Here is a 26,478-nt window from a genome sequence, read left to right as displayed (position 1 = left end):
CCTTTAACCATAACCAAATATTCAAATTTTTTTCACTTTTTTACATCAGTGTTTTCCAGCATTTATATTTACATACACAGGTATAGTACAGCCCAAAAAAAGTAATGAGAAAAAAAATCTATTAAGAGAGAATGACATTCTTACTCCAGGTTATATTAGGAACAAGCAACACAATAATTTGTTCCTCATGGCAGAGATTCCACCACAAAATACAATTGAAGTGAAAACAGGGCCATTCTCTTGCTACACAAGTAAGATTAGGCTGCCACCAAAAAGATGCTTGCTCCAGAGAATATGGATATAATTAATAAGGAGAATACAAGCAAAGTAATGAAAATATATTTTCATCTCCCGGAGATTGAGACAGCTGCAACACAGAGGAGAGATTACAACAGTGAATTCTGCGTTAGAATTCTGTTAGAAAGTCAAGTACCAAGCGCTTATTTCAGGGGGTTGTCTAGACAAGGATGAAAGATGCATTTTACAAAACAGTTAGCTAACACATTTTAAGTACAACTTTTTAAACCTATTGTGCAAACAGAGAAAATTGTATTTTAAAATATGAAAGACAGTGGCAGCGAACCCTAGAATTTTAGAATGTATTAGTTAAAACACATTGGCTAACATGTTTTTAAAATACACCTTTTATCCTAGTCTAGGTAAGCCATAAGAGGGCAACTACAGTTGGGCTAGTACTGGCCTGCAATAAACATTAATAAACTGGGAGGACTATCATCTTGGAATTATTATATTAAAATCAAATAGGAGAGTCCAATGGCACAATACATCTTATGTGTGTTTGTTAGTAATGTTTTTTGTTCCTTTCCTTCTGCCAAAAGATGGCAGCCTAATCTTTTGTAAATAGATGTATTCAGGGCCTGGAGTTCTATGTGGTATCTTAGAACTAATACTGTTCTTCAGTCTGTAAAATGACTCATGACAATGATCTAATCAAAAAGTAGATGAAGGCATAATTTAGATGTAGAAGAGTACAGTATATATTTGCTCTAAAAAATAAATGACATGCAGCCATTAAATGTGGCTATGATTTACTGATTGTGTTACATCTGTTCTTTTCAATATGAAACCTATCCATTAAGAGGCAAAAACTTTAAATGTGTGCATGTAGCAGAAATGTTTTACTATATGTATGTTGTGCGTATTTGTTAACTCTTTCAAAGGAATCTAACGCTGGAGATATGATTTACCATTCACAAAAGTGGTTCTGGTTTATTATTAGATTATACTCCTTCTGGTGCTTTATTACTTTCTCTAATTATTTTCTCAGTTATTTTTCACTGATTGACTATCACAAAAACTAATCAATCTTAGTTGTTTACTATTTTGTCTTATCTTGCTGCTGTTGGTTATCTTCATGCAATATGGGTCACAAATTGATCTGCAGAGCTTAGAGCAGCAAACTTTTTATTATGGGTAGTAAATTGTGCAAGTGTTCCCTCTCTGCACACAAACACTCTCTCTCACTTTTCCCCACCTAAGGTACCTTATTAGTCAAACAGAAATTCTGCAGTTCCAAGGAATGTTTACAGAGGTATACTCTGGCAAGAAGGAGGTGACACAGGCAGCTTTCTGTCCTAAGATGAAAAACAGCTCAGTGTTATGCATTCATTAAACTATTCAGAAAAAAACTCTTAAGTACTGATTGATGGTCATAAAAATGAATCAGTCTTACTATTTACTTTCCAGGTTTCAGAGTAACAGCCGTGTTAGTCTGTATTCGCAAAAAGAAAAGGAGTACTTGTGGCACCTTAGAGACTAACCAATTTATTTGAGCATGAGCTTTCGTGAGCTACAGCTCACTTCATCGGATGCATACCGTGGAAACTGCAGCAGACTTTATATATACACAGAGAATATGAAACAATACCTCCTCCCACCCCACTGTCCTGCTGGTAATAGCTTATCTAAAGTGATCATCAGGTGGGCACCAGCAGGAGAGTGAATTTGTGTGGGGGGGTGGAGGGTGAGAAAACCTGGATTTGTGCTGGAAATGGCCCACTGATGATCACTTTAGATAAGCTATTACCAGCAGGACAGTGGGGTGGGAGGAGGTATTGTTTCATATTCTCTGTGTATATATAAAGTCTGCTGCAGTTTCCACGGTATGCATCCGATGAAGTGAGCTGTAGCTCACGAAAGCTCATGCTCAAATAAATTGGTTAGTCTCTAAGGTGCCACAAGTACTCCTTTTCTATTTACTTTCCAGTTGCTCCCATCCTTACTGGTTTTCCTGATATCCTGAATCAAAAAGGGTCTTTTCCCTCTGCCTCCCATTCTGTCCTTTTAAAGGGCAGCAGCAGTAGGGTGACCATACATCACGTTTTCGCCAGGACAATCCCTTTTTAAAGCCCTGTCCTGGCCATCCTGACTTTTAATGCAAAAGTTGGCATTTTTCCCGTTTGCTCAGTTGGCAAGAGCAAATGGCACAAATGCCCACTTTTGTCAAAAAAGTGAGTTGCAGAGGAACAGATGAGGTGGGGAAGGGAGATACCAGTTCTGCGCAGGGGGGAAGGCAGGGCTCTGGCAGGGGGCATTTAGGGCTCAAGCGAGCAGCTATGCCAATATCAGCCCCGCGTGGGGGCAGGGACAGGGTTCAGTATATGGAGGGCTTTAGCAAGCAGCAACACCAGCACGGCAGGGCTCAGGCAGGGGGCAGGCAGGGCTCGAGCAAGCAATGACACTAGCATCAGCCCTGCATGGGGGGCAGGCAGGCAGGGCTGGAACGAGCAGCAACATCAGCGTCAACCTCGCACAGGGAGGGCAGATAAGGCTCAAGTGAGCAGCAACACCAGCCTTGCGTGGGGGGCAAGCAGGACTCAGGCGAGCAACAACGCCAGCTCCATGTGGGGAGGAGGGCTCAGGCGAGCAGCTCGGGCCAATCCCCCATGATGTCCTATTTTCCCTTTGGGCAATGTGGTCACCCTAAGCAGCAAGAACCTACTGCGTACCCTCTCTATGGGTAACAGTCTCACAAACATGAAAAAGGAAGGCAAAATAGTAGGTGAACACTATATGAGGAGCTAGATGATAGCAGGAAGAGAAGAAATGGTTATTCAGTCTGTGACGTAACTGTGGTTCTTTGAGATGTGCATCCCTAAGGCTGCTCCATTCTAGGTGCCCTTGTTCCCCCCGCATCTTTGAGCGGGGATTGCTCATGGCAGTGTCTGTTTGGCCTGCATATGCATCTTACTCAGTCTCATACTCTGTGCTGTTATATAGCACTGTGAGGGTGAACTGCTCTCAGTTCCTTCTCTACCACATGGCTCCACAGCAGAGAACTCCAAAGCTGAGAGGAAGGAGAACAGGTAGTGAAGCTCCCAAAGGGACACACATCTCAAAGAACCAGTTACTACACTACGTGAGTAAGCATTTCTTCTTCTGCAAGTAGTGTCCCAAAGGGTGCTCCATTCTAGGGGTATGTCTACACTACAAAATTAGGTCGAATTTATAGAAGTCGATTTTTAGGAAGCGATTTTATACAGTCTATTGTGTGTGTGTCCACTAAGCGCATTAAGTCGGCAGAGTGCATCCACAGTACCGTGGCTAGTGTCAACTTTCGGAGCATTGCACTGTGGGTAGCTATCCCACAGTTCCCGCAGTCTCCGCTGCTCACTGGAATTCTGGGTTGAGCTCCCAGTGCCTGATGGGGCAAAAACATTGTCGCGAGTGGTTTTGGGTACATGTCGTCAGTCGCCCCTCCCTCCGTGAAAGCAATGGCAGACAATCGTTTCACGCCTTTTTTCCGTGCAGACGCCATACTGCTTTCAGCAGACGGTGCAGTAGGACTGCTAACCATCATCATCCAACCACCACTTCTGCTGCAACTCTGCTCTCCTGGAGCAATGAATCCACCTCGCAGGTCATCTCATCGTTCTTTATAAATATCTATTCTCGTGGCATCCCGTCATCATCGACCACTTCCGCTGCAACTCTGCTCTCCTGCTCTTGTCTCAATAGTGAATTTCTCCATGTTGTCTGTCATGGGCTCCCGGGTACGTGTGTTCTTCCTCGGGAAATGTGCGCGGTGCTAACCATTGTCCTCCACCGCTTCCGCTGCAACTCTGCTCTCCTGCAGACGCCATACCACGGCAAGCATGGAGCCCGCTCAGCTCACCGCTGCTGTTGTGAGTGTTGTAAACACCTCACGCATTATCCTGCAGTATATGCAGAACCTGCAAAAGCAGGCAAAGGAGGCGACAACAGCACGATCACAATAGTGATGAGGACATGGACACAGACTTCTCTCAAAGCATGGGCCCTGGCAATTTGGACATCATGATGGTATTGGCACAGGTTCATGCCATGGAATGCCGATTCTGGGCCCGGGAAACAAGCACAGACTGATGGGACCGCATAGTGTTGCGGGTCTGGGATGATTCCCAGTGGCTGCGAAACTTTCGCTTGCGTAAGGCCGCTTTCATGGAACTTTGTGACTTGCTTTCCCCTGCCCTGAAGCACAAGAATACCAAAATGAGAGCAGCCCTCACAGTTCACAAGCAAGTGACGATAGCCCTCTGGAAGTTTGCAATGCCAGACAACTACTGGTCAATCGGGAATCAATTTGGAGTGGGTAAATCTACAGTGGGGCTGCTGTGATCCAAGTAGCCAGTGCAATCACTGACCTGCTGCTGTCAAGGGTAGTGACTCTGAGAAATGTGCAGGTCGTAGTGGATGGCTTTGCTGCAATGGGATTCCCTAACTGTGGTGTGACGATAGATGGAACGCATATCCCTGTCTTGGGACCAGACCACTTTGGCAGCCAGTACGTAAACCACAAGGGGTACTTTTCCATGGTACTGCAAGCACTGGTGGATCACAAGGGATGTTTCACCAACATCAATGTGGGATGGCCGGGACAGATGCATGACACTCGCATCTTCAGGAACTCTGGTCGGTTTGAACAGCTGCAGGAAGGAACTTACTTCCCAGAACAGAAAATTACCGTTGGGGATGTTGAAATGCCTATAGTTATCCTTGGGGACCCAGCCTATCCCTTAATGCCATGGCTCATGAAGCCATACACAGGCACCTGGACAGTAGTAAGGAGAAGTTCAACTATCAGCTGAGCAAGTGCAGAATGGTGGTAGAAAGTGCATTTGGACGTTTAAAAGCACGCTGGCGCAGTTTATTGACTAGGTTAGATCTCAGTGAAACCAATATTCCCGTCGTTATTGCTGCTTGCTGTGTGCTCCACAATATCTGAGAGAGTAAGGGTGAGAAGTTTATGGCGGGGTGGGAGGTTGAGGCAAATCGCCTGGTGGCCGATTATGCGCAGCCAGACACCAGAGCGATTAGAAGAGCACAGCTGGGTGACCTGCGCATCAGAGAAGCTCTGAAAACCAGTTTCATGACTGGCCAGGCTATGGTATGACAGTTCTGTTTGTTTCTCCTTCCCTGTAAGCCAACCAACCTCCCCTCTTCGATCATCACTTTCAGAGGCAATAAAGTCATTATTGTTTCAAAATCATGCATTCTTTATTAATTCATCACACAAATAGGGGGAAAACTCGCAAGGTAGCCTGGGGGAGTGGGTGAGGAGGGAAGCACTGGGTGGGGTGGTGGATGAGGGGAGGAGGGAAGGACAATGCCACACTACACTTCAAAACTTATTGAATGCCAGCCTTCTGTTGCTTCGGCAATCCTCTGGGGTGCAGTGGCTGGGTGCCCATAGCCTCCTGCCTCTCACCCCCCCGCGTTCTTGGGCATCTGGGTGAGGAGGATATGGAACTTGGGGAGGAGGGCAGGCTGTTATACAGGGGCCACAGCGGCGGTCTGTGCTCCTGCTGCCTTTCCTGAAGCTCCGCCAGACGCCTAAGCATGTCAGTTTGCTCCCCCATTAGGCTCAGCATTGCATCCTGCCTCCTCTCATCACGCTCCTTCCTCTTCTCATTGCGTTCATTTAATGCGTTCCTGGACTCTGCCATTCTTTGCCTCCACACATTCTGCTGAGCTCTTGCAGTGTGGCAGGTCTGCATGAGTACTGAGAACATCATCGCTCATGTGTTTTTTTCACCTTCTAATCTGCGCTAGCCTCTGGGATGGAGATGATAGGGGGAGCGTAGAAACATTTGCAGCTGCGGGAGAAAACAAAGGAAGAGTAGTATTTAAAAAGATACATTTTAGAGAACAAAGGGAAAACTATTTCACACTGAATCAAGCGATTTACACCCCCTCCCCTTCCCACGTGGCTAGTATCAGGGAAGATCCCTCGGCCAAACGCGAACAGTTCAGCATGAACAGGCCTCCCTCCAACGTGTGGCAAAGGCTTTTAGAGTACCTCCAGGAGAGCTTCATGGAGATGTCCTTGGAGGATTTCCACTCCATCCCCAGACACGTTAACAGACTTTTCCAGTAGCTATATCGGCCGCGAATACATCCCAAGTCTTCAGGGCAAATTAATCATTAAACATGCTTGCTTTTAAACCATGTATTTATATTTAGAAAGGTACACTCACCAGAGGTACCTTCTCCAGCTTCATGGTCCAGGAGCCCGCCTTGGGAGAGTTGGGAGGGTATTGGCTCCAGGGTGATGAACAGTTAGTTCTTGGCTGCCACAGAGAAGGGATTGCCTCCTAGAATGGCATGCAGCTCATCATAGAAGCGGCATGTATGGGGCTCTGACCCGGAGTGACCATTTGCCTCCTTTGTTTTTTGGTAGCCTTGCCTCAGCTCCTTAACTTTCATGCAGCACTGCTGTGTGTCCCTGTTGTAGCCTCTGTCCATCATGCCCTTGGAGATTTTGGCAAATATATTGGCATTTTGTCTTTTGGAACGGAGTTCTGCCTGTACGGATTCTTCTCCCCATACAGCGATCTGATCCAGGACCTCCCGTTTGGTCTATGCTGGAGCTCTTTTGCGATTCTGGGACTCCATGGTCACCTCTGCTGATCAGCTCTGCACGGTCACCTGTGCTGATCAGCTTGCCACGCTGGCCAAAACGGAAATGAAATTCAAAAGTTCCCGGGGCTTTTCCGGTCTACCTGGCCAGTGCATCTGAGTTGAGAGTGCTGTCCAGAGCGGTCACAATGGAGCACTCTGGGATAGCTCCCGGAGGCCAATACCGTCAAATTGCATCCACACGACCCCAAATTTGACCCAGCGAGGCCGATTTTAGCGCTAAACCCCTCGCCAGGGAGGAGTACAGAAATTGATTTTAAGAGCCCTTTAAGTCGACAAAACAGGCTTGGTCATGTGGATGGGTGCAGTGTTACATCGACCTAACACTGCTAAAATTGACCTAAACTCGTAGTGTAGACCAGGGCTTGGTGAATACTGAGCAGTTCCCCTTAAGGAGGAGGGGGCTTTGATTTACGTCAAGTATTGAAAAAAATATAGCAGAGCCAAATGCAGCATTGGAAAGCAAGTCATGTGTTATTGCATAGTGCTCAGCAATGGTACGTATAGAGACCTCCATCACGGCTCTACATATTTCAGTAATGGGAACATTTATGAGAAGGGCTGTAGAAGAGGAAATAGATCTCGTAGAGCACTTTCATATGTCAGAGTCCTTAGAGACTACAGAGTAGCAGCCGTGTTAGTTTGTATCCGCAAAAAGAAAAGGAGTACTTGTGGCACCTTAGAGACTAACAAATTTATTTGAGCAAATTCTCTAAGGTGCCACAAGATATTGTCCTAAAAAGATTCATGTGTCCCTTCATGCTTCAACCACCATTCCAGAGAACATGCATCCATACTGATGACAGGTTCTGCTCGATAATGATCCAGAGCAGTGCGGACCGACCCATGTTCATTTTCATCATCTGAGTCAAATGCCACCAGCAGAAGATTGATTTTTTTTTTTTGGTGGTTTGGTAGTTTCCACGTTGGAGTTTTGCTCTTTTAAGACTTCTGAAAGCATGCTCCACACCTCATCCCCCTCAGATTTTGGAAGGCACTTCAGATTCTTAAACCTTGGGTTAGGTGCTGTAGCTATCTTTAGAAATCTCACACTGGTACCTTCTATGCGCTTTGTCAAATCTGCAGTGCAAGTGTTCTTAAAATGAACAACATGTGCTGGGTCATCATCCGAGACTGCTATAAATGGGGGTAAAACAGAGCAGGAGACATACAATTCTCCCCCAAAGAGTTCAGTCACAAATTTAATTAATGCATTATTTTTTTAATGAGCATCATCACAGCTTTGTCCTCTGGAATGGAGGTCAAAGCATGAAGGCGTATACGAATGTTTAGCATATCTGGCACATAAATACCTTGCAATGCCAGCTACGAAAGTCCGAATGCCTGTTCTCACTTCCAGGTGACATTGTCAATAAGGAGGAGGCAGCATTATGTCCCATAAATGTACACAAATTTGTTTGTCTTTGCGATTGGCTGAACAAGAAGGAGGACTGAGTGGACTTGTAGGCTCTGAAGTTTTACATTGTTTTGTTTTTGAGTACAGTTATGTCACACAAAAAAACTACATTTGTAAGTTGCACTTTCACGATAAAGAGACTGCACTACAGTACTTGTATGAGGTGAATTGAAAAACACTCTTGTGTGTGTTCTTTACAGTGCAAATATTAGTAATCAAAAATAATAATATAAAGTGAGCACTGTACACTTTGTATTCTGCGTTGTAACTGAAATCAATATATTTGAAAATGTAGAAAAACATACAAAAATATATAATAAATTTCACTTGGTATTCTATTGCTTAACATTGCGACGAAAACTGCAATAAATTTTTTTGAGTTAATCAGGTGAGTTAACTGATTAATTGACAGCCCTATTGGGTATGGAAAGTAGTGTAGTTAGACTGTGTCTGTTCAATGAATAAACAGTCTTGAGCCACCCTTGAAGACATCACATTAGCAGTCTTGCATGGTGGATAACAGAAATCCTAACTGCCATATGCCCCAACTGCTGAAGACCGTTCTTCACCAGGGTTTGAGGGCTGATCTGGATGGATTATGTTGACTGTGCTGGATAGGGCCATGAATCTGTGCATTGGGAGGTAGGCTCTTGCTGCTACTGAATCAAGATGAGCACCTATGAATTCTACCAAAGGAGTACTTGTGGCACCTTAGAGACTAACCAATTTATTTGAGCATAAGCTTTCGTGAGCTCACGAAAGCTTATGCTCAAATAAATTGGTTAGTCTCTAAAGTGCCACAAGTACTCCTTTTCTTTTTGCAAATACAGACTAACACGGCTGTTACTCTGAAACCTATGAATTCTACCTTTTGCACAGGGGTTGAGGTGGCTTTGCAAATTGGCCATGAAGTTACACCCAGGGAGTAACCTTTCAGAAGTCAAGGTAAATGAACACCAGAATTCCTTTTCTGAGGAGGTGCGCCACTATTACTAGCATGACCTTTGAAAAGATCCCTGGGCAGATTATAGGCCAAAGGGAGCACAATGTACTGAAAATGGTCCTGACAGACAGTGAAACGTAGGTATCTTTTGTGGGATTGGTGGATTGCTATATGGAAAAGTGTGTCCTGAAAGTTGAGGGATGAGAATCAATTCCCTTGTTCCAGTGACGGAATTATTGCTACAAGCATCACCATTTTGAATTTTTGTGCCTTCACAAAGGTGTTCAGTAGCCTTAAATCTAGGATAGGTCTCCAACTGCCATTCTTTTTTGGAACCAGGAAATACCTGGAATAAAACCCCTTTCTTCTGTACTGTATGGAAACCGCTTTTATAGCGCTCAACAATAGAAAAGAGTATTTCCTGTCATAGCAGGTTCTCATGAGTGAGGTCCCTGAAGAGGGACAGGAAAGGGGGGGTTGACAGGCAGAAAAGTAGTAAAGTGCATGGAGTACCCTGTGGAGGTGATCTCCAAACCCACTTGTCCATAGTGATGGACTCCCAAGCCCACGGTAAGTGGTAAAGGCAGTCGCCAAACAGAGGAAGGCAGGTGAATAGATTGAGCTGGTAAGAATGGTGCTTGGAGATGGAAAGCTGCAAGGTCAAAAGGTTTTCTTCTCTAGAACCTCTGTGTCTTGCATTGTGGTTAGTATGATTTTTGGGCGATCGAGATTGGGCGGGACAAAAATCTCTGGGCCATCTGGGACTTACAAAACTTTCTCTTCTGGGCAGGTGTATATACCCCAAGAGAACGGAAAGTAGCCCTGGAGTCCTTTAACGTGTCCAGAGACTTGTCTATGTCGTCAGCAAATAGTTTAGTACCATCAAAGGGGAGGTCCTTGACTGTATTGTGGACCTCCTTTGGAAACCTTGAAAGCTGGAGCCTGAAGGCCCTCCTCATAATACCAATGGGAAATCAAGTGGACAGCAGTATCAACAGCATCAAGGAAGATTTGCAGAGATGTTCTGGCAAGCATCTGACCTTCTTCAATAATTGCCTGGAATTGCTCTCTATGTTCTGCTCGCAGATGCTCAATAAATGAAGTCTGCTTGGTGTAATTTGTATGATTGAATTTCGCCATTAAAGCCTGGTAAGTTGACTATTCTGAATTGTAAAGTAGCTGATGAATATGATTTTCTACAAAACAGGTCCAGACACTTACGATCCTTGTTATAGGATGCGGATTTACTGCCTCCCATGTTCGTTAACTGCATCAATCACCAAAGAGTTAGGAGAGGGATGAGAGAATAAAAATTTGGAGTTCATAGACAGAACATAATATTTCTTATCTGCTCTCTTGCATGTAGATAGAATTGTGGCTGGAGTGTGCTAGATAACCTTTGCAGGGTCCAGTAGAGCATCATTAACAGGAAAGGCAAAGCAGGGAGATGAAGCTGTCTGAAGGATGTCAAGCAGCTTATGATGTGATTCTTTGACCTCCTTGTCTCTTAACAAGGTCATGAAACTACTTGCAGCTGTTTGCCAGGAATGGAGGAAGTGGCATAACTGCTTCAGCCAGGGATGAAGAAGAGATGCTGGTCAGTGGAGAGACACCTTCATCAGCCTTAGCTTTCTGTTCCACAAAGACTTCTTCCTGAAATTCCAGTTTTCTAGAGAGGGAGGGTGATGAAGGTTGTCTATCTCTGTGACAGATGGTGCTCAAGGCCCTAGAGAATTGCTGGCAATAAGTCATCCAACAATCCCAGTATGACTGAGGAGGTGGTGCATATGCATTGAGTGGAGGCATCCATGGGTGTTCATACCCGTGAAATGGTGGTTACAGCCATCTCTCATGAGTGATACCAATCTCCTCAGAGACCTCTGGAAAAGAACCTCTATATGAATGGAGAGGAGAGCATTGCACAGATATTGGGGAGACTGAGAAAAGATCTTCATCAGAATCCTCCTCTTCCAATCATTCTATGGCAGTGCAGTGCCATGGAGAACTTGAGAGACAGTCTTTGGAAGTCTTATTAGAGGAATTTTGGGTCTTCCTCTTAGATGCTCTCAAGGAGTACGATGTGGAGATAGTGGAGGCAGTGAACTTACCTGGAGACCAGCGTACGGGGGGAGGAAGTCCCCTGCCCAGTGTCAGAGGCAGGTCACAGTGAGCTGTCCATCATGAGAAGTTGAAATTTGATCTCCCTATTTTTTCTGGCTCTAGATTTTAATGCCAGACAGAAGTGGCACTTTTGGGAAATATGAGATTCCCTGAGGCAACAGATGCACTGGGAGTGTTCATCATTCACCAGGATTGCCTCCCAGCACAACAGGCAACCTTTGAAACTTGGGGAACTGGGCATACCCTTCCAGTAAAGAAAATTTCTCCCCTCCTTAGAGTTTATCTATTAGCTATATATAAAAAGGTGTTTTGTTTTGTTTTTTAAAGCTACTACAACTAAAACTACTAAGTACTAAATACTAAATACCACTAAGAACAACTATAATAAACTAACTATTAAAAGAGCTAAGAGGACACAGTTGAGGTAAAACTCAGCGCAGACAACTGCTAAGGCTCCGTCTGAGGCCGAAGCAATTGAGAAGGAACTGAGGACAGTTTGCCAAGGTAGTGCAATATCACAAGAGCTCAGAGCACAAGACTGAGTAACTTACATGCACAGACTGAACAGACATTGCTCTGAAAAATCTATGATCAAAGCAAGCACATCTAGAATGGAGCACCCATAGGGACACTACTTGAAGACTCAGTTTTGTAGCTATATGAAGCATATTGGCTAAAACAGGTAAATTATGTGACCATTTGCATAGCTCTATAACCCCACTGTACACAGCCCTAGTTGCGTTCCATTTCTGAACAAAATTTTAGCAGTTAAAAATATATTTTAAGTCTTTACTAATTAGTAGGTTCATTCTAACAGTAGCTAGGAGTGTTTTTCCGAATACTATAATCAGTGCATAAACACTGAGTTGTTTTTCATCGTTGGACAGAAAGCTGCCTGTGTCACCTCCTTCTTGCCAGAGAATATACGTCTGTAAACATTTCTATGGAACAGCAGAACTTCTCAGAAAATTCTTTTTGACTAATAGTGTACCTGAGGTATGGGGGTGAGGGGGGAGAGTGTGTGTGTGTGTGGAAATATTTGCACAATGTACTACCTCCATAAGAAGTTTGCTGCTCTAAGCTCTGCAGATCAATTTATGACCCATACTGTATGAAAGGGGACCAACAGCAGCAAAATAAGACAAAATAGTAAACAAGTAAGACAGATTAGCTTTTATGACCATCAATCAGTGAAAAATAACTGAGAAAATAATTAAAGAGAAACTAATAAGCATCAGAAAAGGGTATAATCTGATAATGACAAACCAGAACCACTTTTGTAAATGGTAAATCATATCTCCAGCATTAGATTCCTTTGAAAGAGTTAAATGCACACAGCATACATGGAGTAAAATATTTCTCCTACATGCACACTTTCTACATCTTTGCCTCTTAATGGATAGGTTTCATATTAAAAATAACAGATGTAACACAATCATAGCCACATTTAATGGCTGCATGAAGTTTATTTTTAGAGCAAGTACATACTGTACTTTTCTACATCTAAACTATACCTTCATCTACTTTTTTATTAGATCATAGGCATACATCATTTTATAGACTGAAGAACAGTATTAAAGCAAAGTTCAAATAAGCTAATTCAATATCTTTCAAAATTCACTTCCTTCCACCTGCCTCTTCCATCTTTAAGTCACAATGGATACCAAGGGAATACAGATAGGAATTGTATCTGGTTTCAGAGGAAAGTAACAACGTATTCCTGGACCCAAAAATGCTTAATTAAATGGAATTATGATTAGGAATACATATCAAATTAATACAGTATTGAGGGAAGATTTACAAAGACATGGGCCACAGGCACCTCATTCCCACTGACTTTCAGTGGGAGTGAGACCTTTGAAAATCTACCCCAGAATATCTAATAAAATATGTTAAACTAAACATTTGGATCTTAAGGAACACTGACAGCTTAATTTATTAGTTAACTGACTTGGGAAACTGTGTTTAGTTGTTTACTTTAAACTTAAAGGGATTTTTTGTTTTTGTTATTAAAGTAGTAAACATTCCTGCCTTAGCCCTGCTGGACTTTTAGTGCCTAAAATCTCCCAGTTTGGCTTCAGTAGCCTCTGGGAGATAGAGGGAGTGATCAGTGGGGCCCGTGGACCTCCTGGAGTACCCTCAGTGACCGCAGGGGTCCACGGACCCAAGTTTGAGAAACGCTGCACTAGATCGTATCATTGCTTCTGGGGAATGAGATTCAGAGTGAATCAAAGGCCCCTTCTGCAGAAGAGAAGTCCTTCATGACTGGTTTGTTGGAGCACCATACAGTATTGTGAGGGGCACCAGGTGTGGAGATTAAGGAGACCCTGAGTACATACAGGTTCCATTCCAATTCACGAACATGATACAAGATATGCTTGTGCTAATTTACATAACAAATACCATGTGCCAAATGCTCTTCAGTTTCTTGCAATTCATTGTATGAAAACACGTTGTAAAACTTTAGAAAAATAAATCCAATTTGGAAACAAATTTCACTGATATTTCTGAAGGGTTTTCAATAGAAAATAAAAATTTATTTTAAATGTAATTTTTAAGTTGACAGCAGCCCTCAGTTTCTAAAAACAACCTTAACTGACTGTGTGTATTCCCTTCACCTTCATTTAATGAAGAACTGGTGTAAATATTACAACTCTACAAACTTTTCGTCTCTGTTAACAAGTGAAAAAGAGACCAGGTAGGTGAGGTAATCTCTTTTATTGGACCAATAATATTACTGTCCTCACCCACCTTGTCTCTCTAAGAGACAATATACTGGGACAGACACAGTTACAACTACACTGCGTAGGAGTGAAAAACTAATAGATTCTATGTATGTGCCTCAGCATATTCTGGTGATCATGTCATTCTGGCGATCATGTCATTCTGGCATCAGCAAGCAATGTGAGGAGGGATAAAAGTATGTGTGTGGGTGGTTGGGGGAGAGAAGGTCTTCGAGTCAAAGGGAAAATGGATGATGTAAATACAGTGAGCTTTCTAGAGCCACAGAGGGTGGATGGAGTAGAATTGGTTAACCCTTTCACACAGGAATGATAGGGAACAGAATTGCTTCTGTACTATATGTTAATGTTGGTAAAATGTTTAATATGAAAAGTACTGTATAAGTATTAAAAGGTCTATACTGGTAAAGATAGTCACATGTTTTGCCACAAACATCAGGTAGTCTGAGGGAGGGTCTGTGGCTGAAATGAGGAGTTACTTGGATCTGTTATATTTAACATATGAGGTAAGGTTTTGGAGTTAGAAAAATTATAGATTAGACTTGATGGTTGAGAGAAAGGAAGTTTCTGGATATAGGATGAGTTGATACAGGATAAGAGTTAAAGTTAATTGCAGAACCTTAAAACAAAAGTTTCCAGGCTTTTTTAATTTACTTAAATGTTTCAATAACATTGCTTTAATTTATTTGGTAGTATTTACAAATTTAACCATGTAAAAGGAGGAAGATTTATGTCTGATAATGTCAAACAATGTAGTTTTATGAAAGAACAAAATAAGTTGCCTTGCACCCTGCTAGTAGAGTTAATAAACATTACAGACTGTGCATATATAATGCTATGGCTCTAGTTGGGTCATTGGCAGTGAGAAGTGAAATTGGGACCTCTGGATCTTAAAGCATGAGCCTCTATTGTATGACCTAAAAGGTACAGCTCTGCTGGTTCAAAGCCAGCAGCAGACTCGTGAACCTCTGTTTAGCATAGCCACTACTTGAGGAGGACAAGCAATACACTGAATCGACACAGGTTACATATGACTGAGTACAAAATATTCATTTATGACAGTGACTATAGCAAGATATAGTTATATATAGCTATAAATATAATTATCAAAAGAAAGCAGAACTCTTACCTTACAAAAGAGCTTAAAAGAAGTCCAACAAGCCCCACTGCAGCTCCAACAACGGCTATTATTCGACAACCAAATATGTCTGTGAATACACTGACTATGGGAGAGCAGAAGAAAATCATTCCCATGGACAGGGAACTCACCCAGGCTGCAGAAAATACAGGATTGTTATTAAGAATAAGAGATTGATTCAAGCTTTCAATTATATGATGTAAGAACAGATTGTAATAGTTTTGTTTTAATGGAAACAACATGGAAGCATATGGTAAAAACAGAATCATAGAAATACAGCACTGGAAGAGACCTCAAGAAGCATAGGCTCAATTCTATGGGTGCTCCAGGCTGGAGCACCCATGGAAAAAATAGTAGATGCTCAGCACCCACCAGCCATAGCTGTTCCTTGTCCCCGCTCATCAGCTGATGGCAGGGGCACCGCCGCCACTGCCCAGCAGCTGATGGGGACCGCGCTGCCGCCAAAGAAGCTGACAGGGGGTGCTGCTGCCAAACAGCTGTTTGGCGGCTCAGGGAGGGACTTAGGGGAGGGTGAAGAGAGGTGGTTGAGCAGGAACCTTGGGGAGGGACTGGAATGGGGGCAGGAAGAGGCAGGGCAAGAGTGGGGCATTGAGGGGAAGGGCGAAGTGGGGGCAGAGCCTCATGGCAAAGCAGGGGTTGAGCACCCCCAGCAAAAAGGAAAAGTTGACGCCTGTGTCAAGAGGTCATCTAGTCTACCACCACTACTACCACCCAGCCACCCACCCTGAGGAAGGCCAACATACACCTAGATCATCTCTGTCAGTGTTTATCTAACCTCTCCTTAAAAAAACTTCCAGTTATGGGGATTCTACAACCAGCAGCCTGTTCCAGTACTTAACTATTTCTAACTATAAGGAATTTTTCTAACCTGAATGTTCCTTGCTACAGATTAAGCTGATTTCCGCTTGTACTTCCTTTAGTGGACATGGAAAAAAATTGATCACCATCCCTTTGGTAACAGTCCTTAACATATTTGAAGACTGTTGGCAAGGCCCTCTTTTGTCTTCTTTTACCAAAACTAAACATACCCAGTTTTTTAACTTTTCCTCATATGTCAGGTTTTCTAAACTTTTATCATTTGTGTTGCTCTCCTCTGGACTCCCACTAATTTGTCCACATCTTTCTTAAAATCTGGTGCCCAACATTGGACACAATACTCCAGCTGAGGCCTTACTAGTGTCAAGTTGGGATGAACAACTACTTCCCATGTCTTGCATTCAACACTCCTGTTAATACAGCTCAGAACGATACCGAAGACCTAAAGAAGAGCTCTGTAAGCGCTAAAGCTTGTCTCTCTCATTAACAGAAGTTGGTTCAATAAAAGATACTACCTCACCCACCTTGTGTCTCAGCAAGATATTAGCCTTTTTGGAAACCACATCAAGTGTTTCCTCATATTCAACAGGTGAAGATCTATTATAACCCCCAGATCCTAGTCAGCCGTATTACTGCCTAGGCAGCTCTCCATTTTGTAGTTGTGCATTTGATTTTTCCTTCCCAAGTGAAGTACTTTGCACTTCACTTAATTTTATTTTATTTTATTGAATTCAGACCAATTCTCTAATTTATCAGGATTGTTTTGAATTCTAATCCAGCCCTCCAAAGTGCTTGCAACCCCTCCAGGCTGGGTGTCATCTGTAAATTTTAGAAGCATACTCTCCACCTCAATATCCAAGTCATTAATGAAAATATTTAACTGTACCAGCCCCAGAACAGACCCCTGCAGCGCCACATTAGATATGCCCTTGCAGTCTGATAGCAAACCATTGACAATTACTTTTTGAGTTCTGTTTTTCAACCAGTTAGGGTGGGTACCTTATAGTAATTTCATCTAGACTACATTTCCCTAGTTTAGGAAAACATCATGTGGAATTGTGTCACAAGCCTTATGAAAATCAAGATAAAACACATTACTGCTTCCCCCTATCCATGAGGCCAGCAGTCCCCAAACTTTAGAGGGTCACACCCCCTTTACCCATCTGTGCCCCCTTCCCCACCCCTAGAGCTGGGGCCAGGAGCGGGGCCGTGATTGTGTGGGGACGGGGACAGGGGACATGTACTGGGGTAAGGAGGGCCGAGGCTGGGACTGCAGCAGGGAGTGGGTCTGGGAATGGGGTCGAGGCTGAGGGCAAGAGCGGAGCGAGCAGCTGGGCCTGCAGCAAGGTGAGGCTCTGTTCCCAGCCTTGCCCCAAGCCTCGGCCCCAGGCCAGGAGCAGAGTCATGCCGAGGTTAGGGACAGGAACCGGAGCCGGGGACACAGCTGGGAGCAGGATCAGAATAGATCTGGGGATGGGACCAGAGCAGAGCTGGGGGCAGGGAGCGCTCCTTCTCTGCCCCCGTGGGGACTGGCCCATGCCCCGCCATGTCCCCCAGATGTTCCTCCACATCCCCCAAGGGGGGCACACCTCACACTTTGGGGACCTCTGCAGTAGGCCAATAAATCTGTCAAAGAAGGAAATTTGCATGATTTATTCTTGACAAATCGTTGGCCATTATCTATCTACCTACCTACTATTTTCTAGGTGCTTACAAATTGATTGTTTAGTAATTGTTCAAGTATCTTTCCAGGTATCAGGCTATAATTCCCCAGGTCCACTTTGTTCCCCTTTTAAAGACAGGCATTAAGCTTGCCCTTCTCCAGTCCTCTAGAGTCAATATTTCAACATGTACCTGAACAGCGGCAGAAATTGAAAGCTGGGTAAATTTAATATGTTAAGTAAAATTGGGTGTTACCTGCACCAGTAATGCAGTTGACCTACAAACACTTTTTGCAATTTTCCCCCCAGAGATCATCCAACATTCAAACCTAATTGCTTGACTTTCTTCCAAGGTAACTTTCTTAGTTCACTCTCTGCCCCATGCCTCTTCTTTAATTTGTGATTTTCTCCTCCAAGACAGCAATGAAGTCACCTCACATGATTAGGTCTCAAACCCTGTTCTAGAATAAAAGGGTCTGAAATGTTCGGAACCAGAGGCACTGACTTTGAGTTCCCAGGGGTGCTCGACCCCCGCTGTACCCTAGCCCCACCCCGCTCCACCCCTTCACCCAAGGTCCCACCCAGCACTGCCTCTTTCTGCTCCCGCTCTGCCCCCTCCCCAAAGTGCACCCCTCTTTCCCTCCACCTCTTCCTGCCCCTGCTCCTCTCCTTCCCCCTCCAGCGCCTCCTGCATGCTGCTGAACATCTAAAATGTGTTCTATGGAGGGGTGATGTCCTTCAGACGCGTGGGAAACACCTACATGACCATGGGATAAAAATGGAGTTGAAGAGTATAAGGAGACAATGCTTTTACATGTGGACAAGGAGCTCAGGTTGAGACCACTAGTTTATTAACATATGTTAATTACTGTTTTGTGGCAGCTCAGTAACAATGTCAGCCACTTAGAGATGGGAAAATTTCAAAAGGTTTGGTTAAGATGCTTACTCAAACATCTGATTTGCAAAATGGCATGAACAGATCAAGAGAACAGGAACTTCACATAAGATAGAGTACTTCCTGTTTCTGCTTGAACCACAATAACCATGACAAAGGTTATTCTCATGGTATTTCAGCACATTCTCTCTTTCAGTTCTGCCTAGAAGTAGAAGGTGGTGCAAAAGTAGAGAAAATAAGTTAACCGAATGCATAAGTCTCAAAAAAGTTTAGATGAAGAAACACTGTACTTGTAATAGTGAGATGCTCCCACTAGGAATCTCAGGTATTTTCTGTAAGTTAAGTGACAAAATTAGAGAGACAAAGTGGGTGGAGTAATATTTTTCAATCGGACCAACTTTTGTTGGTGAGCAATGAAAGCTTTCAAGCTACACAGAATTCTTACAGAAGTTGGTCCAGTAGAAAATATTACCTTACCCACCTGTCTCTCTAATGTCCTGGGGCCAAGATGGCTACAACAACACTGCATACAGGTGAATAGATATGTGAAAGAAGGCATGTTGCATGTCAAAAGCCACAAACCAGTTTTATTTGTAGGTTCTAAGATCAGAAGGGACCTTTGTGATCATACAGATAATCATTGTGATCAACTTGATAATACAGGCCACAGAACTTCCTCAAAATAATTTCTATAGCATATTTTTTAGAAAAACATCCAATCTGGTTTAAACATTGTCATTGATGGAGAATCTACTATGACCCTTGGTAACCTGTTCCAACGGTTAATTACTCTCACTATTAAAAATTTACTAAATTTCCAGTCAATTTGTCTGGCTTCAAATACCAGACATTGGATCCTGTCAAACCTTTCTCTGTTAGACTGAAGAGACCATCATAAAATATCTTCCCCATACAGATACTTGTAGACTAATCAAGCCTCCCTTTAATCCTCTCTCTGTTAAGCTAAATAGATTGCACTCCTTCACTTTATCACTATAAGGCATGTTTTCTAATCCTTTAATGATTCTCATGGCTCTTCTCTGAACCCTCTGTAACAGATCACTATCCTTCTTGAACTGTGGGAACCTGAACTGGACACAGTATTACAGCACCAGTTCCACCAATGCCAAATACAGAGGTAAAATAACCTCTTTACTCCGATTCAAGATATTCCTGTTTAAGCATCCAAGATCACATTATCTCTTTTGGCCACAGCATCGCACTGAGAGCTCATATTCAATTGATATCCATCACCATTGCCAAATCTTTTTCAGAGTCATGGGCTCCCAGGACATTTTGTTCCTACATATGTAAATTTAGCTGTAATAAAACAAATATTTGTTTGCTTCTGTCCAGCTTACCATGTGACCCAGATCGTGCTGTATCAGTGGCCTGTCCTTTTCATTAATTTACCACTCCTCCAATTTGTGTGTCATCTGCAAACTTTATCAGAGATGATTTTATATTTTCTTTCAGTCATTGATAAAAATGTTAACTAGCATAGGTCCAAGAACCAGTCCCTCTGGGACAGTATTAGAAACACACCCATTCTTTTAGTACCAAGTCAAATGCCTTGCAGAAGTCAAAAAATATGTTACATCAATCAACACTATCACCTTTATCAACCAAACTTGTAATCTCATCAGAAAAAGAAAATTAGTTTGAAAGGATCTATTTGTCATAAACACATGCTGAATGGCATTAATTAATTCTTTATTAATCAAGTCCTATCACAACCACTCCATTATCTTCCCTGGGATTGATGTCAGACTGACAGACCTATAACTAGCACACGTCATGCTCTTTAACCTTTTTAAATACTGGTACAAAATTATCAGTCTTCTGGAACTTCTCCAGTGTTCCAAGACTTATTGAAAATCAATTTTCATAACAAAAAAAAGTCTAGTCTGAAATTGTCACGCCTATTGTGAGTTACTTTTTTTTTAATCACCTGTTATGACAAAGAAAAAAAATGGCTTTGTGTCTAAGGTACACAATTGGGAGTCAGGGGACTTGGATTTTATTCTCAGTTCTGCCAAATAATTGCTGAGACTTTTGTACAAGTCATTGAACCTCCTGTCCCTCAGTTTCATCTAAACAGTTTCCTCCATCTGTAAAGCATGGAATAATACTTACCTTACCTCAAAGTGGTATTGAGAGGCTTAATACACTAACATCACAGACCCCTTGTATCTTATAGAAAAACTACGAAGGTATTTTTGAGTTGCTTTTTGTACCAACATCATTTTTTTCCCCAAGTCAAAAAGAATCAAGTTTGACAGATAAGAATAGCAATTGAATGAGAAATTATTGACTTTACCCTTTTTGAAGAAACTTAGCCTCAAAATAAATTTAAGACATTTTAAACGGAGTACAGAATGTGCACAGCATATTAGTTTATTTAGCTTAAGACAGACAAGCCTGAGTGCAACGTCCTGACCACGCACAGGAATGGATATTTAAAAAAAGACAACACACATTTAATTCAATCATTCATGGAATTCTCAATTTATTTTTGCCCAAATGAAAATGTATCAAGTCTTGCACTGGCCCTGCCCCAAAACTTTACTCATTATACTGCCCCTGCCACATAATTGTCCTCTGCGGTTTCAAATACAAGTCACAATAAACATCCCAAACATACATATGCAGGAGTGTGAAAAAATTACAAATGCTGCTAGCAAGACAAATGGAAATTTTATGGGATGGTTTATGTAATTAAAAACAACATTTCTCCTGGCTATTGGCTCTCTTCCTGCACAGAACAGCACTAGAATAGAGCCAGAATATCACAGGTATGCATACAGCATACTAACAACTTCTACATATGACTGCGTTCACATTTATACAAAAAATGTTCTGACTGCCAAAGGAGAAAAGCAACTCTCCAGCAGTGTTCATGAGGTTGCTTGGAATTTGGAACATGGAGGGAGAGAGGAAGACTTATCAATACCGTTCTTTTGAAACTAATCTGCAGCTGGGAAAGAAATCGGTTGTGCCACAAACGTATATGGGAACCGGCATATCAGCAGTTACTCTACTGAGCTAGGGGCTAGTTTCACTGTTCAAAATCCTACTTATTCCATGGCTCTCCCACTGGAGGAATGTATTGCACTCATTACAAGTTGGATCACACAGCAATTGCTACCGTTAAGATTGCCTAAGAATTTTCACTCTACAGGGCCTTTTTAATTGCTTCTTTGTCAAAATTTTCACCCTGTATGATAATGATGTCCACTTGAGGGTGAATTATTAATTTAGACCATAAACAGTTCCACAATTTGATTATGAAGAGGGTAAAATAAAAAACAACACATACTTGCTATTATTTAAAAAGTGTCTTAAAAACAGTTTTAATTTGGAGTAGAAGTTAGAAATTTTGCACAGAGATTGTCCTTATGTCATACATGTACCTTGCAGTGGCAAGGCTGCCAATTTTGATTAGACATATTCCTGGAGATTTCATCACATGACATAATCTTTAATTAAAGATTAATCTTTAATTCCTGGAGACTCCAGGACAATCCTGGAGGGTTGGCAACCCTATACAGTGATCAAGTAAAAATCTGTTCTGACTTAGCAAAGTTATAGGGCTTTAAAGAAATATACTTCATGCATGCAGAGTAATAAAATTTTCCTCAACAGAGCACATATAAAATGGGAGCCTTCCCTCTCCATTCAATGCAGTCACTGGCTGTAGGGAGCCAGGGTGGCTCCCCTCCGAACCAGAAGGTAAAGAGCCACCCTCTCAGCCTGAGTGGGCGGGGCCAGGCCAAGCTTCCGCCAATCCCCGGAAGGGGAGGGGTGGGACAGGAAGTACAAAGGGTGGGGCTCTTTGCCTAGTGAGGAGAGCACCAGGGAGGGAGACAGATGCAGGCTGCTCCCTCGCGATCCTGCTGCTGACCCAGGTGAGGCCCTGGGCAAGGAGGACCCGGACCGGGAGGAAGGCCTGTGGCAACCAGGACTGCCAGCCGCTGAATGCCCGGCTGCAGCCCGGGCCGGTGTGAGTCCGACACAGAGGGGGAGCTGGAGCTGCCAGCAGCGGAATACTCGGACGAGCTGGAGGGACCAGAGAGACCCGCCGGAGAGACCGGGTAGGAAGTAGCCCAGGGGCAGAATTGCACCGTGGGGTGGGTGTGTTTGGTCAGCGGGCACGGATGGCCCCGCTGACCCAGCGGCAGGACCTTCGCCTCCTGCCACTGACCAGGCCCAGGGGCTGGAACGCAGCGGAGTCGGGTGGGCCTGAGTTCCCCTACCCCGGCTCCCCTGCCTGAGGGGCGCGCTGCAGACTCGTGCCGGCGCTCCCCTGCCTGAGGGGCGCGCTGCAGACTCGTGCCGGCACACCTTCCCCACTAATTCCCCAGCACCCGAAAGGTGTGACTGAGACCTGCCAGTGGGATCATAGCTCTCCATCGCCCCTAGGGGCTCGGAGGACTGACTGAAACCTGTCACACTGGCACACTCGCCTCCTTGAATAAAAAAAGCCTACATTAAACAACATTTTACTGTTTTCTAGCTGCATTCCAAATGATAGAATTTCTTCTTTTAAAAACAAAAAAACCAGGAAATTAAAACTACATTCTAACAAATGTTAAGATTGCAAAAGTGAAGCAATCAAAAAATCAGGAAACGGCAAAATCAAGGCTGTATGATGAATACTAAGTATGATCTCTTAATTAATAAAAACATGTTTTTTGTAAGCATGTGGTAGTCAGCAGAATTCACTGACAAAAGACATTAAGGCAACAAGCTTAGGATTCAAAAAAGAATTGTGCATTATTATGCACAAGAAAATTATACCAGCTAGGGCAAAAAAAAAATATACTGAAAATCAACATTCATGCTGCAAGACTTAAGCCTCCATTAACTGTCTGAAGTTAAGAAGAAAATCCCCCCAAAACATAGTATTGCATAATCAAGCCTCTTTTGGGAGGGCATAGGGGCAGGGAAGAGGAGAGTGACCAAGCTGAGATTTTCAAGATCTACTTCTGGTTTCCGGGAGGGCGGGAGAGGGAAAGAGAGAGCATGCACGTGCTATATATAAAGTCTAGGCAGCAACATCATTACAATTCACCAGGTTCACCTATAGAAGATGTGAAATGCAGATGCTGAGTCACTGCAGTAGTGGTGGAAGGAAAGGGACTCGGAAAAGGGGTAAAACATATCAGTTCCAAGCTTAATAGAGCAGCAGATCCCCATTCAGAAAAGAAACACTTTCAGGCAGGTTTCAGAGTAGCAGCTGTGTTAATCTGTATCCGCAAAAAGAAAAGGAGGACTTGTGACACCTTAGAGACTAACAAATGTATTTGAGCATAAGCTTTCGTGAGCTACAGCTCACTTCATCGGATGCATTCAGTGGAAAATACAGTGGGGAGATTTATATACACAGAGAACATGAAACAATGGTGTTACCATACACACTGTAACGAGAGTGATCAGGTAAGGTGAGCTACTACCAGCAGGAGAGCGGAACCTTTTGTAGTGATAATCAAGGTGGGCCATCCAGCAGTTAACAAGAACGTGTGAGGAACAGTGTTTGGGGGGGGGGGGGGGGGGAAATAAACATGGGGAAATAGTTTTACTTTGTGTAATGACCCATCCACTCCCAGTCTCTAGTCAAGCCTAAATTAATTGTATCCAGTAATAGCTCATCTTAAGTGATCACTCTCCTTACAGTGTGTACAATAACACCCATTTTTTCATGTTCTGTGTGTATATAAATCTCCTCCCTATTCCTCACAGCACTGCTGCAGCCGCACTGTAACGTGGGCAGCGTAGTCACGCTTTATCTCCGGGGGACAGCTCTCCCGGTGATAAAAAAAATAACCACCCTGAATGAGGGGGTGGTAGCTTTATCGCCAGCACTGTCTATACTGGCGCTTTTCAGCACTAAAACTTTTGTCGCTCAGGGGGTTGGGTTTTTTTACACCCCTGAACGACTAAAGTTCAGGGCAGCTGAAAGTGGCAGCCTAAGGGGTGGTACTGGTATACCTTTTTTTAAAAAACCAAAATAAAGAGAAGCACATTCCTAATTAAAGTAGGTAAACTAGTACAAAATTTGTACGTAGACCAGGCCCAGATTCCCCTGTACTTGCTCAGTTAGCTGTGTCTCACTTTGTTTGGGGATTCTGTTATTCTGAAACAAAAAAGAAAAAAAAAAAGAAAAGAAAGAAATGCAATTAAAAGCAAGCGCTCACAGAGACAGTGGAAAATTATAAACAAACAGGTAAAGAAATAAGATCCGTGGAGACTCTTTATTCAGTGCTTAATTTGTAATGAAAGAGGTGCTGGAGCTCAAGCAATTTATTTTACATTCATAACTGATACAGCAAGCCCAGAGGTGCGTGGGTATGAACTGCCAAGCTTAGATATGACGGGGCTCAGTCCTTGCAAGCCCTGGTACAAATTAAGCAATCTTATATCACTGTGTAATATTCCATTTGGCAAACATTTTCTTTTACATAAAATAATAATTTCCCCTAATGCAAGAAAAAAATAAAGCAAAAATGCATGTAATCAAGGAAAATTTTAGAAGACATTAGAGGAAAGAAAATAATTGAGAGAGAAAATGTGACTACAAACTGTTCTGGGCATGGAACATGCTTTCTTTACCGTGCTTAGTGTCTAGCACATTGTGGGTGCTCTCTACAGTAAAATAGTAACATTTGAATAAGTTGACAAATATTGTTTAATCTGCAATTTATACTTTATCAACTAATAAAACATAGAATGTCCATGAAATATGGCCTAAAATCAAGCCATCTTAGACTGTGGAAATAGAACACTGTGTTTAAAAGGAAACCATCACCTTGAACTTATCTAATTTCTTTTAAATTTTTTGTTTTCTGATTGAGCACTGTTTAAGTGCAGATCAGGCCACAGAGAGAGAGACAGCTGCAACCAATCAATCCCCTAGCCCTTGTGTTTGCAACAGGTCCAAAGGAAACTTCTCAGACCACATGGCTTAATTCTACTCAGCTCGATTGTGACCCAGTACCTTAGGGATAGCCGGTCAAAGACCCACTTGATACCTATTAACATTGTCAAGCATAAGAATACTATTTCTACCCAAATGTGCCTAGATATATTTACTTGTATTTTTTCCCCATACTATGTATTGCACATAGATTTCAGTCTCGGAACTCCAAGACGGCTGGAACTAGCTTAACTATAAATTTCCAAACAAATATTTATTTGGGTTTTTACCAAACATGGAAAGCTTCAGCCACAAAATAATTGGCTTGAGAAAGGTGAGCAACGTAAAAAGGAGGAATTAGAAAGGAAACCACGCATTGATTTTTACTATAATGCTCATTATTAATATTATTAACACTATTGTGCACACACGAGTATATAAAAGCTAATTTCATGCTTATTACAGTATTTAAAGGTGCTCCTGGCATCCTTTTAAAGATAGATTTGCTTTAGCTTGTTAGCATACAAGCCTGTTTTGAAACAAAGCAGGAGGTTCAAGAACTAGCTTGATGTTTACAAACCATTTCACCAAGTCTGATCCCAAAATAAAATTTTACTGAACTTTTTGAAAAGCTATGTTGCAAATTTCCTAGAGCAGTAAGTAAATGAAAAACATTTACATGTATTACAATGATTTTGCTATATTATGTGGATTTCACAATCTCTAAAAACAAAACTGAGCTTCCTTTTTTACGTTAAGACAAGGTCGGCTGTGTATTTTTAAGCAAACCAAGGGGATGCAGCTGATGAACACACCCATGAAAAGAACAATATCTGAATCAAGTCAAACAACCCTACAGACTTCATTGTTTCAGTTAGGACCTGAAATAAA

General features: G+C 42.7%; 1 protein-coding gene across 1 annotated transcript in view; it reads right to left on the bottom strand.

Moving 5' to 3' along the window:
• SLC16A10 (solute carrier family 16 member 10) overlaps nt 1-26,478 on the bottom strand; it is a 170,196-nt gene that overhangs the window by 53,315 nt on the left and 90,403 nt on the right. The window contains exon 2 of the mRNA XM_048844782.2: nt 15,270-15,414. Within this exon, the coding sequence (XP_048700739.1) occupies nt 15,270-15,414 (145 nt within the window). The remainder of the gene's footprint in view (nt 1-15,269; nt 15,415-26,478) is intronic.

The sequence above is a fragment of the Caretta caretta genome, chromosome 3 (genome assembly GCF_965140235.1).
Source record: "Caretta caretta isolate rCarCar2 chromosome 3, rCarCar1.hap1, whole genome shotgun sequence".
NCBI lineage: Eukaryota > Metazoa > Chordata > Testudines > Cheloniidae > Caretta > Caretta caretta.
Note: the sequence above shows the minus strand (reverse complement) of the source record. Positions and strands in the feature narration are given on the sequence as shown.